The 18518-nt window shown below is 37.9% G+C and overlaps 1 protein-coding gene across 1 annotated transcript in view; it reads right to left on the reverse strand.

Annotated features, from left to right (window-relative positions):
• Positions 1–478: 478 nt before the first annotated feature.
• The window catches only part of NAMPT (nicotinamide phosphoribosyltransferase), a 31679-nt gene continuing 13639 nt past the window's right edge, over positions 479–18518 (reverse strand). Inside the window, exons 4-11 of the mRNA XM_080553911.1 lie at positions 16826–16954; positions 16187–16345; positions 15689–15825; positions 13376–13601; positions 12043–12162; positions 6235–6375; positions 5964–6098; positions 479–3396 (exon numbers count right to left, since the gene is read on the reverse strand). Coding sequence (XP_080410037.1) covers positions 3283–3396; positions 5964–6098; positions 6235–6375; positions 12043–12162; positions 13376–13601; positions 15689–15825; positions 16187–16345; positions 16826–16954 — 1161 coding nt within the window. The 3' untranslated portion in view covers positions 479–3282. The remainder of the gene's footprint in view (positions 3397–5963; positions 6099–6234; positions 6376–12042; positions 12163–13375; positions 13602–15688; positions 15826–16186; positions 16346–16825; positions 16955–18518) is intronic.

The following is an 18518-nucleotide window of genomic DNA, read 5'->3' on the forward strand; positions in this document are numbered from 1 at the left end:
TGTTATTTCTTCCAGTTATGAAAATCCTGTCCAAAGGGACTGGAGACATTCTCTCTATTAAAGAGCTGATATTTTTTGATAGATACTGAAGCATTTTTAACCGCTTTAGAGATAAAAATCTTAATAAAAATAATGAATCTTTGAGAAAGGATTATGTGAAATGTAAATGGAGGATATGACCTCATAGCAAATTCAATGGCAAGTGCTCCATTTTTAAGCAGAAGCACACCAGATATTGAAGTACAGATGTGCTCACACTCTGCAAGAGAAAAATAGAAAAGGGGAAAAAAAGAATCCAGTTTTCCTTTTCTTCTTTAGAACTAAGCTGACCACAAACTGCATGCGAGCCAACAGGGCAGTTCTCCTACAGTGGACTATAATGACAGCACAGCTGTACTCCAATCTGTTTGGCAACAAAGAGCACATGAACAGAATCTGATGCCCAACATCACAACTTTAAAACACAGTCAAATGGCTCTTATTTTCACTGCCAGAACTAAACTTTATTTCCATGTGTATTACATACTGGTATTTGATGTCAAATACATTAAAATTACTTTAACAGAGGATTTAAGTGAGGAATACTTATTCTTCACTAAACAGTTTAAGAAGGAATGTAAAAACCTACACGAAAAAAATGTTTAAACGTTGTTTTGACTTTGGCAAACCGAACAGTTAAGTACTCTTCTGTTCTCTCCTCAGGTCTTTCAAAGTATGAAAAAAGCATCTTTTCATAATCATGCAGCTTAAGAAAAAATAGTTTTATAAAATCCATTTCTTATGCTAATTATGGTTACAAATAAGTGTATTAACACAAAATTCCCAATTCCTATTTTTAAATACAAATACTGTGTTATATTATGAAATGGGGATAATTAAAATATCTCAATGACTACAAATCTAGTAATTTAAAGCAAACTTAAACATGCTGTTTGCTTTTATGTGGAAGAATCAGGATACTGTATGGTTCAAGCACTGTAATAAGTTTTATCAACTCCTTGATGCCCAGAAACACAAAGACATGTATTCAGGTGTGAATAGCACCAGGTGTTCTGCCCCCCTCCTCCCCCTTTAAAAAGATATTAGCATTTATTAAAATGAGTGATGTGACAACCTTCTGAGAGTGACATGCACAGGTAGAGAATTTGCTTTTAAGTCTCCAGCTAACACGCTAAGTTTTAGAGAACACTGAACAACTACTGATGCATTTCTTTGTTACACAAGAAAACAGTGCTTCCACAGCATGTCCTCACTTTTCAAGTACAAAAATATCAGTTATGGGTAGTTAATAGTTATCAAAATTTTTATTGGTACAGAATGAAAGCAGCATTTACTCTTATTTTTTAAACCGTACATCATAAAATTCCCTAGTACATATCTGGAGGAGTAAAATAGGCTCTGTACTATTTACCTGCTATTGATCCTAAGTCCAGATTTAAATTCTTTCTTGGCCAAATACAAACAATATCATTAATAACAAAGGGAAGGCAGTTCCTCAGTGTGAAAGGTCAGCATTTAAAGTTTTACTAAAGCACTATTTTTGAAACAAGACATCACTTAAATGTATAATTACATACACTAAGAGTGGAAAACAAGTTTTTATTAACAAGAACTATTGAGACTGGGCATAAATGTCTTAACCACAAACCCTGGAAACATTATGAATGCTTTGATGTGGTCCTTGGTGACAGAATAAAAACAATGAAGTATGGCTTTTCAATCTTCCTTTAAAAGCATATTTTGTATAATTTTTGTAGGCTTAAGTGATTTTAGAGGACCCCTAACATTTTCCTGTAACATCATTTTCTAATTAGAAGCATTAATTACATCAGTATATTAAGTCATTGTCTGACAGTTGATCATAAACAAAATACAGAAACCATTTGTTTTTGCTTTTTTTTCCTTTAAATAAGGGAGGTATTCCTTTTCTAGTGAGAGCCATCCTACAGTACTATCAAACATTTCAGAGGTTACTACATAGCTTCTCAAATAAAATCCTCAACAGTTTTGTTTTCTAGCAGATATTCAAATCAAGCATATGCAGAGAGCAAGTACAATCAAGTGCAGACAGTTCAAAACTCTCTCTGAAACCTTGTTTTTACGGTTACCCTCTGCAAAATAAAAGCCCCTCCTTGCCCCAGTGAGACAGGGGAGAAGGGGAAACAGGTTTGCCATTCATGTAGGAGTTTGGCTAGCATAAAGTTTTATTAAAGTTGTTAACAAAAATAGTTAAACTTTTTTTTTTTTTTTTTTACAATTTAACATCCAGTCTGACAAAAGGCAAATCAATGAAAAAAATACAAAAAAGTAAAAAAGTGCACTACCGAGTCCAGTATTTTGCTTTAAAGTCATGTCACTTACAGTATATGAAAAATAAACCCAGAAGTGTAATTACTTTAAAATACACCGCTTCCATATTTCAGTATTTTACACATATATTCTATAGTGGAAGAGGAGATCTCTTAAAAACTTTACTCTTAAAATATTGAGGTGCATGTGCCAAGTGGGATAGACTTGGCAAGTTAAGTTGCAGTAGAGAATCCTTTCAAATTTGGCATTCCATTTATACACCTTACCATGCCAGCAAGGTCTGTAGTACCTAAACCTTCTAGTAAGAACAGTAACTTTCTTTAATGTAGATTAACTAATACAGACAACTACAAGAAACGGTGAGGTCAGCAGTTCTATGGGATCTTAAGGAGATACAAGTCCTGATTTAGTTGTCAAATGGTACAATGTCACAACAAACTTTAAGGCCATGTTTTATTTGCTGATTAATGGACAAAAGGCAATGGATTCTCCCCCCCACCAAATATTTTCTTGAAAGTCTGTGCTCATAAAAATCATGAAAAGTTGGAAAGACTTAATTATTGAAACTTTAAATATATTTTACACAATCTTGTTTGTACAAAAATACAAGTTAAATATAAACATAAAGCAATCATGATAATTTTATGTAAATCCATTTTGTGATATTCTGTTATATATAAAAAAGTTTCTCAGCTCTGTCTCATTTGTGAAAAGATCAATACCAGATTGAATCACTACTGGCAAAGGGCCCTAAAAAGCACACTTTAGCATTAAATATGTTTTACATTGTAAGTACCATTTCCTGATTTCATCTTTTCTAAAGACTGGCAAAAGATAGGGCAGTATGTCCATAAACCAACAAATAATTTGGCTACAATGTCATAAAACACAAACACACAAATCTGTACAGTAAACCCAGTAGCTATGCAGTACATACTTGTTACACACACATACACGGACAAGGAATGAAACTTAGTGAGACGCCATTTCTAGTTCACTGTTCTTCAGCCTGGCATTTTGTCTTACTTCATCAAATGAATATGACTTCGTTACCTTTCCATTCTTAAATACTGTATGAAGGAGATCCTGCAAGAAACACCACTGTTTTAGCAAGATTCATTTGCCAAATGAACAAACAACACAGATTACACAAGCTACACACAAACTCAAAAGGCAAGGACCCAAATCAACACTGATGGGACAAGCTTTTGACTGTCAAGATACTAGATCTTTTCAGCTCTGTCTGGTAACTTCCACTAAAGGTTAGACAGAAGAAAGGATTTAGCCCATCCTGTGCGCAGACAGAAGTTTTGTACTGAGAAATCCCCCTTCATTAAGTTGTCCACATCAGGCCAAAGACAAGCAAACAAAATAAATAAGCTAAATATATCCTACTAGACCAGCTACTGGGAAAGGAGACAATCAACCAAATTTTAAGTACAATTGAACTTCAGAGGTTTAGATTAAATCTTAATTTTCTCTACATCAACTATGGAAAAAACTTTTTTATGTAATGTGGACTGTTAGGAAAATATATTAAAAATGCATCAAAAAGTGCTCACAAGTAGCACACTGAAAGGGCAATAAACATAGCTTTGCACAGAAAAGTTAGCACAAAAGCAATGTTGGACAGCTGCTATGCCTGGTGACCTATTGACCCATGGCTTTAGAGAACCAGGACCCACAAAGGAGCACATCTCCCCACCATTTCCCCAAGTTCCAAAGATCCTGTACCGCATATACAACCTTCTCTAACATCCCATTACAGGAAACTACTTTATGAATTCTTTCACCTGTCAAAAATGAAGGAACCACACATCAACTTAATTCAGACCCCAAGGGTTGTGATTGAGTTGTTTGGAAGAACTTCTTACCACTAACTCCCGTTTATGTATATGTGTGTGTGTGTGTGTATATATATATATATACACACATACATACACACACACACATGTATTTATAAATAGATATATATGAATCTGCATCACAAACATATACATGCATATGTGTATATACAACTCTGAAAGTACACTGAATGGTTTGGGTTGGAAGGGACTTTAAAGACTACCCAGTCCCAACCCCCTGCCATGGGCAGGGACACCTCCCACCAGCCCAGGTTGCCCAAAGCCCCATCCAGCCTGGCCTTGAACACCTCCATGGATGGGGCAGCCACAGCTTCTCTGGGCAACTTGTTCTAGTGTCTTGCCACCTTCATAATATAGGGCTTCTTCCTTATAACTAATCTAAACCTACCCTCTTTCTGTTTAAAGTAGTTATGCTTTGCCCTATTATTACAGTCCCAGTTAGTTTTTTTTGTTGTTGTTGTTCTTAGGTCTTTGCATCCAGAGCACATAACTACAGAGTATATAACTGTTTGTTTTCTATGTTTAAATTTCTCAGAGATCTCACTTTTATGCTTAAACAGCATGCCTGGAAAAATCCCTCTGTCTTGTAGCACAGAAATGTGTCTACATACCAGAAAATTCAAGAATCTTCGAGCTTTTAATGGCTGAAGAGCAATTTGATAATGTGTTTACTTTCAATCCCCTTAATTTAGGAAGAGACTCAACATACAGTTAAGCATTTTGTTGCCAGTTCACTGAATACTTAAGAGATCTCCATCTGAAAACCTGAGATTGGCCTAAAGATTGTACTTATTCTACTGAAATAGCACTTAATTTCGTGATTGTGAAGACTTAACAAGGAAACAGACTTTGTAGATTAATTTAATTAATCTTCGAAAATTGGGAAGTTACTCCAGGTATAGAGCATTAACACCTGAAGGAACTATTTACAAATCTCAATGCGAAAGTAGAAACAAGTTTAGTTAAGCCTGTCCCTCTCCTCCCTCCACCTCAAGCTACTATTCAAATACACGACTCATACAGAAGTACTTCGTTAACATATTCTCACAGAATATCCCAAGTAGAAAGGGATTCACAAGCGTCCAACTCCCAGCTTCACACAGGACCACCCAAAAATCAGACCAAGTGTCATGTCTGAGAACATTGTTCATGCATGTCTTGAACTCCATCAGGCTCAGTGCCATGCCCACTGCCCTGGGGAGCCTGTCCCAGTGCCTGACCACCCTCTGGGTGCAGAACCTTTCCCTAACCCCCAGCCTGACCCTCCCCTGTCCCAGCTCCATGCCGTTCCCTCGGGTCCTGTCGCTGTCCCCAGAGAGCAGAGCTCAGCGCCTGCCCCTCCGCTCCCCTCGTGAGGGAGCTGCAGGCCGCCATGAGGCCTCCCCTCAGCCTGCTCTGCTCTGGGCTGAACAAACCAAGGGGCCTCTGCTGCTCCTTGTACATCTTGCCCTCTAGATCTTTAACCATTTTTGTTGCTCTCCTTTGGGCACTCTAATAGTTTTTATGTCCTGCTACATTATGAGACACTACTTTTGTGAAAAAGAAGCAACAGTCTCTTGTTTCCAAACACAGCAAAAAAGAGAGTGCTGGTTTTCAAGCCTGAACATTCTACTAACATCCTAGCATTCTACTGTTAGCAAATTTGGCACTGGGGACACTTCTGAAGTAGTGAGACAGGAGCTGAAAAAAAGACAACTGGAAACAAGTTGTGAAATTAAGTTATAACCTGTTTTTTTTTCAGTCTACTTTTTCATGAAGAATGATGTAATAAATCTTGACAATTCATACCTGTCCATACTCTTCAAGATCTCCCTTGCCTTCTTCAAGTGTTACATAATCTCCAGCAGGTGTCCTATGCAAAGACAGTCGGCCTTTCTTTGACCGTTTGTTTGGATCGGCTACTGGATCCTTGAAGACATTTACCTAAAATGAAAGGAACATTGGGCTTTGTCAGACTTGTGTACCCTTATGCAGACAGTGGTAATGTAACAGGAAACACGAAACAGTTTTCAAGAGGCCTCTACTGACAGCATAATGGTAGACGTAGTAAAAGACATACCCCAAGACCGTTGGTCACCACATAGCTACATTTGAAGGAACAGTTTAAGAGATCTCTGGTTAGTTTCTGCAACAACGCTCCACCAGATCCAAAGGCAATATTCTCAATGCTCCATTTATTCTTCTTCATTCCTTCTACAATCTAATAATAAAAAGAAAACTATGATGGAACATGCTTTTAGACCATGCCATTTTTTTTCCATAAAAATATACTACTACTTAAACAAGATGCTTTTACAGACAATTAAACCAACTAACATTCAGTTTCCAGGAGATATATGTAACAATGCTGCCAATACTTGGCATACTGTTTGCATTTTTCATTGCGATTACAGCACAGGATAATTATAGAAAGTTTTTGCTGAAAAACTATTATAATGCTGGCACATATCCTTTCCAAACTAGGGTAGCACAGCAATACAATGCCCAGACAATTAGAGAAAACAAAAGACTTCGTGGGAGTTATTTCAGAGCCTTCTGATTTTTCAGAACTATAGGCAGTCCTCAAAGCATAGCATGTATCCTGAAACAAAGCAATCATCTTGCTCATCAACTCCAGAAAGATATTACCCACTTTGACCAATGACTTCAGCAGAGCAGTTCTGAAAAAAATCACGTCTAAAATTAAGATTGGCAATTTAGAGGATGGGAAATGGAAATACATAAAGTTGCTTAAAAAGTTTGCCTTGGCACCTTCTCAAGCAGATACAGATCAATGTGAACTGCACGGGTATCAACAGTTAATTTAAAACTTACTACAGCATTCCCATCCTCCTCACCACATTCTATCCACACAAACATAGCATCCCCTAGCCTGGAGTCATGGGTGCTAGTTTAGTCACGCTCATAAGCAAGCAAGATTTGTTTCCCTGACCTGTTATTCTTATTACAGACTGAAAAGGTGGCTACGGCCCCGATAAAAGTGTTTGAACTCCTATCTCCTAAATATTTCACTAACAAAAGTGGGTGAGAAAACTTCAGAGGAGGTGAAGTAGCAAAATCCCCTCCATCCAGAAAAAGGAAGGTGAGGAGCAGAATGGAAACACACAATCCATGTGGAACAGTGCAGAGTTTCAGAAATCAGTGTCATGTGAAATGGGGTAATCTTTTTTGTCCTCCTGCAAAGGAAAACACCATGGTAGCACTTAACATAACTGTTCTAGGAGTTACTGATGTGAAGTCATTTCTTCAAAGGACAGCTAAGGCAAAAATCAAACTTTTATATGGAGGGGAAAAAAAAAAGACCACTCCAATTTCAGACAATGGTAAATGGGTAGTTAATGTAAACAAAAATATCTAGTAGTTTTCTTTTTATTTATCCATTCGGTCACATGTAGACTGCCTGTCTCAAGGATACTCTCAGAGTCTGAATGCCTGACAGAGGCCAGCCAACACGAAAGGTGGCCTGGAGAGCCATAATTTGAGGGCACACCTCGAACAATTTCCCACTAGATTTTTAGCAGATTTCCCCAGCAGAGATACCATCAGTGAGTCTTCCTCATTCTAATGGTGACTGCTTACTCAGCCTCATCCAACAAACCAAGCAAATGGAATCTCTGGCCCCACCTCCATGACTTTTGCTTAGGGAAACCCTTGGGAAACACTTTGTCCTGAACAAATACTGCCTCAATATGTGAAAATCCTGTGGATTTTAGTAGTAGCCATTCCACCCTTTCAGACAGTGACCCACTACGAAAGAAATCTATGTTTTCAAGAGATTAAGTTCTCCTGGAAGTAGTTTTAAAAGGGGTATCCATGGAGGATAAGGGATTTAGTACCATCATGGTGCTAATGAGATTCTCCCTTAAGCACCTCAGAAGTTACTGAACATGATAAAGGAAGGGTAAGAAAAGGAATTTTGAATACCCTCTCAAGCATAAGACCAAGACAGACAGAAAGAAGCTAGACTTGACTCCCAGATACGGCTCTGCTTATCTACACTGTCTTTTGAAAAGGCAGGTGTTGGTAAGCTCCACCTGGATTCTGAGCAAGTTCTGTCCAGACAGCGACCAAGCCTGAAGTCAGGTAAACTGTTGGCCAAGCCTGAGCCAATATATTCTGCCCCACAACTTATCCAGTTTTATAGATAGGTCTGACACCGAATTCACATGAATATGCCTGCAAGATTCAGCATAAACTACATGGTATAAGCAACATCCTGTGCCCATGCTTAGACTTCACGTTCTTCAATACTTGGAGGATAACATATTCTACGGGTACAAGTATAACACAGCTGGGACGTAGCTGCTCAGCCCCCTTGCCTAGGTGAGAAGAAATGGGAACCTTCTTTCAGCTGGAAATTCTGCTCTAATTTAGAGAGTTTGTTCATCTTATACTACAGGCACAACTTCTTACTTACCCTGGGTGAAGAACTTGCTTCCACCTTTCCATTCTCTATCAAGGGATTTCCTTAGCCAGACTGATCTTTGGTCAGTGAGGGGCAGAAAGGAAGGGAAATTGAGACTAAGTTGAAAGATAGTTCTGACTTCTACCGGTGACCCACAGTTGCCCCAGATTACAGCTTCCTCAGATATGGAGAAGAGATGGCGAACAGCAGCAGTAATGGGGAGGAAGAAAAGGAGGAGATTCCAAACAACTAAATCCTCCTCCAGAGGAAAAACAATGCAGAACAACTGATCGTCTCCCATTTCCAAACTTATACAGACAACAGATTCAGTGACAGGGTTTTGACTAGCTTGCCCTGACCATTATGAACATGATTAATACATCAATTGTGACTCCAGGTTAGAGGATTTTTTTTCTTTATAACCATTTAAAGACATCTGGAAATTGAATGTTCAAAGAAAATCCTTTGAAAGTGTAGCATATTGTGGAGTTAGCAGATTGGAATGATTTTTAAAAGTGAAAATGCTAGAAGAAAGTCAGAAAAGGTTCCTTACCTGTTCTACCAGCAATCCCTATTAAAACAAAGAATTTTAAAATCCAGTTTACACTCTGTTTTCTGTATTTTTCTTTCAGCTAGGTCTGATATTTAAATGAGACTGATCTGTCATTACTCATTCTAAGTTTTCCTATTGTACCGGTTACCTTTCACCTGATCCATAACAGCAGGTCGATCTAAGGCTGATACAGAGTAATTAGAACAATCACTTGCATAGGTTTTAAGAGGGAAAAACGGATAGCCACGACAATGCATTCAGATTTGTTCATGTAAACTCCTTTATGAAAAGAATGAAGAAACTTGGGTTTTGCTGACATAAAAGGAAAGAAATCCACGACATCTTAACCACGATCAAAATTAGGCTGCAAGCTCGTGGCCTTTTTGCTCCAAAATAACTTGTTGCTGCCAAATGAGAAGTGTCTCTTTCCTCCTTTTCTGCTTCCCCCAACTCAAGACAACAATTTGGTTTTACTCTTGTGTTGTACTGGTGGTTACTGGCCCCTTTTATGGGCCAATTTCATTAAAACAAAAGAAAATTGTTTGGTTTTGGCCAAGTTAGTTTGCTGCTACATTTGTGGGCTAAATTTGTTTAATGTTCAGCAGTTTAATGACCATAGCTGACACGAAGTGCAGAGCAAGATTACAGAATCAGGAAAGGATCAGAAGGTGGCCACTAAGCAGCAATGAGTTCTGTCAGCTCCGTTAAGTCTTCAGGAACTGAATCCTCAACCCTCTTCTACATATTACAGATAAGACTTTTCCTTGTAATCAGCAACAGTTTGATTGAGAAAGACACATGAACAGGCAGATCATCTGAACAAAGAATTGCTCCCTTCTGCCTCTTATCCTCTCCCATTAGCTACTAGAATTAATTTCCTGCTCTATGTAGGACTTGGAGAGGACTGCATTTTATCCTCTAACATAAATACTTTAACAATAGTTTTGTTATTTCCACAGAATGGCTGAGGTTGGAAGGGATCTCTGAAGGCCATCTGGTCCAACCCCCCTGCTTACCCTGGAGCAGGCTGCCTAGGACCATGTCCAGGCAGCTTTTGAAGATTTACAAGGAGGAGACTCACAACCTCTCTGGGCAGCCTGTGCCAGTGCTCCGTCACACGCACAGCACAGAAGCACTGCCTGATGTTCAGGCAGCACCTCTTTTGTTTCAGTTCATGCCCACTGCCTCTTGTTCTGGCGCTGGCATCCACCAAAAAGAGTCTGGCTTCATCCTCTTTGCCCTCTCCCTTCAGGTATTTATAGACATTGATCAGATCCCCCTGATGGATCCCTCCTCTTCTGCAGGCTGAACAATCCCAGCTCTCTCAGCTTCTCCTCATAGGAGAGGTGCTCTGGTCCCTTCATTGATCTTTGTGGCTCTCCGAGTACAATCAATGCCATATGAGCTTACCTCTACAAATTTTGCTATGTATAACCTACAAAATGAAAATTTTGAGTTCCTTACATGAAAGGCTTAATGTTCCATTTTTCTTCCCCTGTCACAGACTCATGAAAATCTCTACAAGTACATATTTTACCTAAGATGGGCATCAAGTCATGGTTAAATCCTGTTTAACAGTCATTGGGAAGTTTATTAATAAAGTCTCTTCCCTTAGTATCTAACCATAAGACTTCCTTTCTAGTTATTAACCTCTCATGCTTGTGTTTCATTAAGCTTATTAGCACAAATTATTCTCAAGAAGCCAGAGGAAGAAAACAAATTTGCTTCAAAGGCTATAGGAACAAAACTATGGTGTTTAACTGCACTACAGATGGCATATCAGGAAACAATGTCAGTATTAACTGCTCTCTAAGGATCTGAGTGACAAACATCTTTGGAGTTCCGTGGTTCAGGTTAACATGATGTGCCCACGTTAAATATGCAGATAGTTTCAAGCCAGCGAGAAAATAAGCTTGCTATCTCTCTTGCCTAATTTGAGAAGCAGCAAAAGTCAACTTTGTTAAGAAGAGTCTAAAGGTGTGCCAGTCTAGGAAGCTAGGACAAGGTTCAATAAAATCCAGTAAAATTCATCTTAAGCTTATCCAACTTATTTCTGGTTTTGAACTCTAGTACCGCTAATGATGAAAGCCAGGACAAGCCTGATAAAGTCAAGTCCTTCTCCCCCTCATCAGCTGCAGTTGCTGCAGCCTGTACCTTTATAACTGCATTATATTAGTATCTCTATCTAGCCAATAGCGGTCAATTTGTAACTAGTTTCTAGCACACAGCATCCACTAAAAAAACCTATTTTTTTGGTCTTACTGAAACTGCCCTTTTTTAATATTACTAATAATTAGTGTATTTACTAGACTCAAGACATCAGTGGTGCAACATAGTCCAATTTGATTCAGACCACAGACCTGTTATTCACATTTTCTGGGCTTTCAACAATCTTTGTTCCATTAGTTGCCAAATCAGTAGACTCCTTACCTTCATTATGTTCGCTCTTAAACAGTCACCTTCACAAAACACACCTTCAAAATTTGAGTGCAAGCACTCTACAGAGCATACATAACTAACGAGCTAAATCAGTTAATTACTACTATTGCTACAGCACAGCAGTCATGCAGTGTGCTTTAGGTATCAATGAAAGGACCAAACACTGCCAGGTTTTGATCTGAATTAGGCTTGACAAGCAGGATAAAAGCAAACAAAAGGAGAGACAGTGGGAGTAGAATGGTTACGACAGTAAGATTAGGATATGCCTCTTAGTTTTTTATGCATCTTAATAACTCCCTGTGGGCTTTTAATGAAGGTGTTTTATGCATTAGGATATCATTGCCAATGTCTAGGATGAAGGGCAGGGTGGGGTCAGTAGAGAAGCTGCAACACCTGACTAGTCGTAACAGATTTCAGATTAATTAGCAATATAACCAGTGTCACCCTTATACACGAACAGGATCTCCTACCTCTTGCAATGTGTTGATATCCACACCATCCCCTTGAATAACTCTGAGATAGGGTGGCAGCAGTTTGTAGCCTTTAGAGTTCTCTGTAATGGGAAACTTCTTCCCTAAGATCTCCAAGACCTATGGGAAAGAAAAGGGAAATAGCTCAAAATAAAAATAAAAATCTGCCATTCCAGTAAAGAAACCAATTTCCACGTCTGATTCATGCTAAAAACAAAACACAACAAACCAACAAAACAAAAAAAACCCAAGCACAAATTCATGAGTATACCCACGTACCCTGCTCTAAATATATCCATGTAGGTACACAAACAAAAAGCATGCCAGCCATTGTAGCAGAAGCTGTTAGATTAAAGCAGTCACAGAATATGTAGCCTTTATGCACTTGTACCCAAAAGCTAATCAGATCCATGCCTCCCTCCTTTCTCTCTTTGGTTGTGTCATTTATGGCTATTCATGAGTCAGCTGAAGATTCTGCTCTTCTTTTGACCTCCATTAAGATAGTGGATGAGGCTTTCAGTTTTCTAAGATTCTGTTAGCCATCAATAATTAAAATTAAACTCTCCAGATAGGGTTTTTCTTATCAGCTCTGAGAAAGATTATTCAAAGTTCCTATTTGTTATGCCATTTGCCCCAACGGAAAAAAAAAAAGGTGTTAAAAGCTATATGGATCTGACAGACTACCAACACACCTAAAATCTCCCCTACTTTCTTATTAAAACAGTATTGAGAGCTCCTCAAATTCAGAAGGTATCAACAGTTTTTGGAATAAAACCGCAAGAATCATCATGCTCTCTATACAGCTAGAAGGCAAGAAATAGTTTTCAGCTTAAAGGTCATATGTCACTAACTTAAATGCAAGTGTTACAAAAGGGAGAAGAGCACTAAGCATGTATTTGCAGCATAGAATAGTGAATTACACTAGGACTCCCAGATACCTAACCTTGGAGATAAAAAGTCTTACTTGCCTGGCATTTATCAATATTCAAGTTTTTTCCCCGTTTTATTTGTTACTAAGTGACGAAAGACTTCTTTATAGAATCATTCCAGCATCATTAGTCCATCAAAACTGGTAACTGCTGTAAAGGCTTCAAGGAACAGTATGCAAGAATGGTTTTGAAGAAAACAATAAAACCATTCAGATTGCAAAAGAGTTGCCATATCTACATTTAAATAAGGCAAGCATTTAGATTTTTCATAGATAAAAAAACATCCAAAGCATAATAAACATACTAAGTTAGAACACTTTTTCTTATGTTTACTAGCCTGTCATTACAAAACAAAAAATTGTCCTTCCCAATCATGTATACAAATGATTTCAAGAAAGCATTACCTTTAAAACAGTGTCAAGAGGATTCCCAGAATCTGGTCTAATAATAAGCGGTGCCTCTGGACTTCGGGCTTCAATTATATGCCTTAAGTCATCACCCCATATTTTTTCACAAGCATTGTAAATGTCGTAGCTGTCGCTAACCACAGATACAGGCACTGAAGAAAACTGTGTCACTATGTGTTCAAAAGCATCTTTTTCGTGATCTTTCCCCCAAGCTGTTATGGTACTGTGAAGTCAATTGCAAAATACATATTAGAGGAGCATTTGCATTAAATCACATATCCTGTACTTTCTACAAGAAATAATTCAAGATAACGATAGACAGTGTGATAACAGGAGAGCACAAACTATATGTTTATCAGCTTTGTGCTACACTGATAGTAAATATATTAACAGCAACCTGGATTCATCTTTGCAACTCAGACAAGCACTGGACACATGAAACTTCTTTCACATATAACTATTTTTTTAAAAAACTTTTGTTAGAGTTTCTGTTAAATCTGACGTTCAGACAATTAGGGAACTACAAATACAAGAACAGACCATCTGCTCTGGCAACCTCAGACCATAAAAAGGGAAGTTGAGAACTAGCAACATAAATTAGAAAAAAACTTAAACAAAAACAATTTATTTGCCTTTTTTTGGATAATGATTTAAAGCCATTAAGCTCACTGATACAAAGGTTCTTCTACAGGAACCTCAGAGCATTACCCTTGGTACAAGGGTACAGGCAAGCATACCGAACAGAATTGCTATGAGAGGTAGTAAGTTACTGAATGCTAGCTGATCTGCAGCGGCTGTCTGTATGTGGCTGTCGCAGAGCAGCAGACATAACTTACATCAATAACTTGTGTATGGACACTAAATGCACTCCTACCAAGTGTAGGTGTGCAGTAAGAGCTAGTGGGCATTGAACTTGTACCATAAAATACTAGCATTAACTTCTGTGTATACGAGCCCTAGCTCATGGTAACGAAGAGACAAAAAAATTCTTTTCCAGCAGGTTGGGGCAGTCACAGGGACCACCCTGGTGGTGTGCCAGAAGTGAGCACCACACGCAAGACACAGCCTTAGATTGGAAGCTGTGGAACAGAAGAACAGTTCTGGAACAATTCAACTCTTGCACAAGACCCTTTTGGTGTACTAGTTTGAAAAGAGTGACTGCAGTCTACATTTGGCAATACAAACTAACACACTTAAGCTGTCTGCTCTCATACTACCACTTCAACTTGCTGTACAAAAGATGCTTCCACGTGTTTCCTTTCATTACAAAGGATATTATAGTCACTTTATTAATCATTTTTTGATATAACTGTAGTATTAAGCTAATCAGAGATGAGTCTGACAAATTTTGTTACTTCTACTGATCAAGCAGCAGTTTTAGAACAGCACTATTGCAATGGTCCAGAAAATTACATGAAGTAATGTACCTTCAAAGATAATCATATTAGAACTAGTCACTTGAACTTGTGTTATCCATCTTACAATTCTGAGTGAAAATAACCCTATTAAAAAGGACTGTATTTGTACTTGCTAGGAGAAAAAAACACAACTGGCCCTTCCTTTATATTGTGCTCATTTCAGCATGCAGAGACACACAAGTGAAATCCAAAGATTTGCCCTCACTCCTGACCTTGTACATGATTCCTATATCAAAACCCAGAGCTCTTCATCTCAATTACCTGTTTGAGACCAGTTCCTTACTCTCAAACTTGTGAACAAATCTTAGTGTGAGATTAAGGATCAACTGGATGAATTAGTTACGTGGATAGAAGCTTTAGAACAACTGCCTCTTTTGGAGGGAGAACATGATCTGGGAAAGCCTAAAGGTGCATCTCATACAATTTTTCATGTTACTATTTTATGTTTAGAACAATTTTAAAGTTCATAACTCAATATCTACTTTTGCCTGTAGGCCTTCAAGTCCATTCTAAAAATCATCTACATTTAGAATCATAGATTCGCAGAATCATAGAATATCCTGATTGGAAGGGACCCACAACGATCATCGAGTCCAACTCCTACTCTATTTAGACTGTGTTAAGAAGTTTATAATTAAAAACATTAAAAAAACATTTCGAGTTAAAAACAGACATGCCATTGCTGTGCCCCTAGAACATACAGAAGACATCAGTATCAAACTTTAGCCATAATAGCTGGGTCAGTCATGGCTAATACCGTGTGATATAAATGAAACAGTTTAAGCCTGCCTCATCCTTTTAAGTGAAAAATTTCTGGATACAAAGATGAGTAGGTTTAACAACATGTAATTTTTTTTATTTTTAAAAAAAGTTTGATAGCCAAAAATCTTACCTGTGTTCAGCAGCTGGAACAGAATATCCTGGAACCGGATCTTTTGTTCCGTAGTACTTTTTAATTAATGCAATTCCAGCTACAGTGTCTGTTCCTTTGAAGTTCACCAAATGAGCTGAAGCTCCTATTCCTGCAGTCTGAAAAAGATGCAGCTCTCAGTTGCCACGCCAAATATAGAAGCCTAAAACCAGTTACTGGCTAGCACTAGCTTGAAACAAAACTTTGACTCAGCTCCTGTTTTACCAATACACTCTTTATGCATTTACACAGGAAAGACAGTGTCTATGTGGAAGAAAGCTCTCTCAGCCTAGTACTCAGATACAGTTCAGACCCACACCCCCACCCAGATCTACCCCCTCCATGTAAGTCCAAATGCAGTGCTGTATGCATTCACAATTTCACTGTGGCATGTAGATGTAATTGTTAATGAATACATGCTACTATCCCTTACAGGTAAGAACAATCAGGCTTCTCCAATTATTAGAAAAGTAGCATTACCTCTTGTGAAGAAACTCCTCTGTAGCCGAAGTCATGCAGTTTATATTCCAGTCCTTCTAAGCTGCCAGAAGTCTCCAGCAAATACTTGGCCAAAATCTTTTTCTGCTCTCTAGAATTCGTAGCTACTGTGATTGGATACCATGACTGAACAAGAATAGTCTAAAACAAAACCCAACACGTTATTAGGTGCAAGTTTGCTTAGGATTCCAAAATCCCCACTCGGTATTTAATCAGGTGCAAAAAGGGCTATTTATTTTCATCACCCATTTAAAAAGTACTGATGTCTCCAACAATTTGCTTTTGGTTAAAGTAATTTGCCTTTATAATACCTTTATAAGGTAGGGTAAGTACTGGCCATCTTGGGACTTATCGCTCCCACGCTACAGACATTTATCTCCCTTCCTCCTCTTTTCCTTGTTAATAAAAGTACTGCTGTGAATTTCCTGTAAAAACTATTACAGTCACTTGCCAGGTAGTGGGAAAAGGTCTGTGTAAGAGCAATGAAGAAAGAATCCAGGCTTACTTAAAGCAGAAGATGAAAGCTGCCAGAGAATTGCTTTAAGCCATTAAGGGATTCAACCCTTAAATTAAGTGCGTTAATATTTATTTAGCAAAGCATACTAGCTTTCCAAAACTGACCTCAATCCAATTTGTAAGCCAGTAGCATTCTGGATCTGTGTTTTCTACTGTGAAGAGAACATTTCCTCTGGGAATGACAGAGCCCTCAGGAACAGCCTTTATTTCAATAGGAAGATGGCCATCATATTTCTGTGTGAGAAATAGCAATATTGTTAGGTAACAGGAAGGTTGGAACCTACTTCTTATACTTAACTGCAGTGGATAAAAGTCAGTCTGTGAGTTTATTGATAAAGCTCTTTAGTTCTTTCTTTTGACCCTTAAAATAAGTGTTTGTTTATACTGACCAACCCAAACGAGTAAGAAAAATGCATTTATCAAAAAAGGAGTAAAACTCTATAACCTAAAAAATAAATAAATTATACAGAGTATCTTTATCAATCCAAATTTTGGTTATCACTTTCATTCCTTGATGCATACAAGCTTTAATAGTCAATAAAAAGAAATATGCTCTATCACAGAACAAGAAATATCTGCTATGCGGTTTTCTTCCATGCTTTCACATGAAGAAAGCAAAAAATCACAACTGTTTAGCTATTATCTAGACCTTAAACAAAAATCACTAGTTTTGCTTGGTCTAGATGCGTGCTTTGTTAATTTATTAACGTAGGATCTATTTAGCATCTATTTTAAAGAATATTTTATCATCTCAACTATTCACTAAACATGAAATCCAATCTTGAAGTGTCATTCTTCTGTCAAACTCAGTCTTTCATCCCTGAAAGAATAAATAGTCTGTGGAGCATGCCTTTTGCAAAAGAGTAAGTTGCAAACAGTTGCTCTAAAACAGTAATTATAACTTTGCAAGCTAAACTGACAATACTTAAAACATTTTGCACATTAATAATTTTTGACAGAAATCTTTGTGATATATTACTTCTTTAAAGGTAACAAAAATTGCATCACTTTAGAGAAATTACACAGATTTCTTAAGTAGCATCAATACACGTTCTCCAGTGCCCAAAACACAAAGATCTCTTCTATAGTACAGCTAAAAGTTTTCTTCTGAAGTGTAAGATGCTGAAGCAAGTTATGTTTAGCTACCACACAGGGTTTAGTTGTCAGACTTGTAGATGCCAGTTCTGGTTTAATAAAGGGCAATGAGGCCTTCAAAAAGGCTCAAAATTATGTATTAATGATTCAATGAAAGCAGAAGTATACTTAGTGGAAAAACAAAACAGATTTAATAGTTGGTAAAGGTGTTGATTTTGTCCATGGAAAAAGCAACAGGGTCATGTCATAACACTATAGCACCATTCATCAAATACTATAATTCATCATAACACTATAGCATCTTTCAAAATTTTCAGGTAGAGTCAGCTTCTTTCTTGTAATGAGGTATCTCCTGAATGTACGCAGAGTGTCTGGTAAGCATTTTAGGCAAAATGCATCATTTACACCCTTTTTAGCCCAGATCAACTCCGTATGTTCAGGGCTTACAACTCTAACGCTCCTCACCAGCTCCTGTCTGCTTCCAACCTCTACCCATCCCCTCATTCCACAGGAATCCCACTCCTCACTTCTACCCCCTCCATCCTATAGGTATTTACTCATTCATTTATTCTGTACCAGTTCATGTACATACATTTCAAATTCCTTTTGGCACGTCACTCATACAGCCATTGATCCCTCCACTTTACCTAACACAACATACAAGTTAACAGAGCCAGAGAGAGCAGGCAATAGTACAGAGGGG

Source organism: Anser brachyrhynchus (genome assembly GCF_964034855.1).
Source record: "Anser brachyrhynchus genome assembly, chromosome: 1".
Classification (NCBI taxonomy): Eukaryota; Metazoa; Chordata; class Aves; order Anseriformes; family Anatidae; genus Anser; species Anser brachyrhynchus.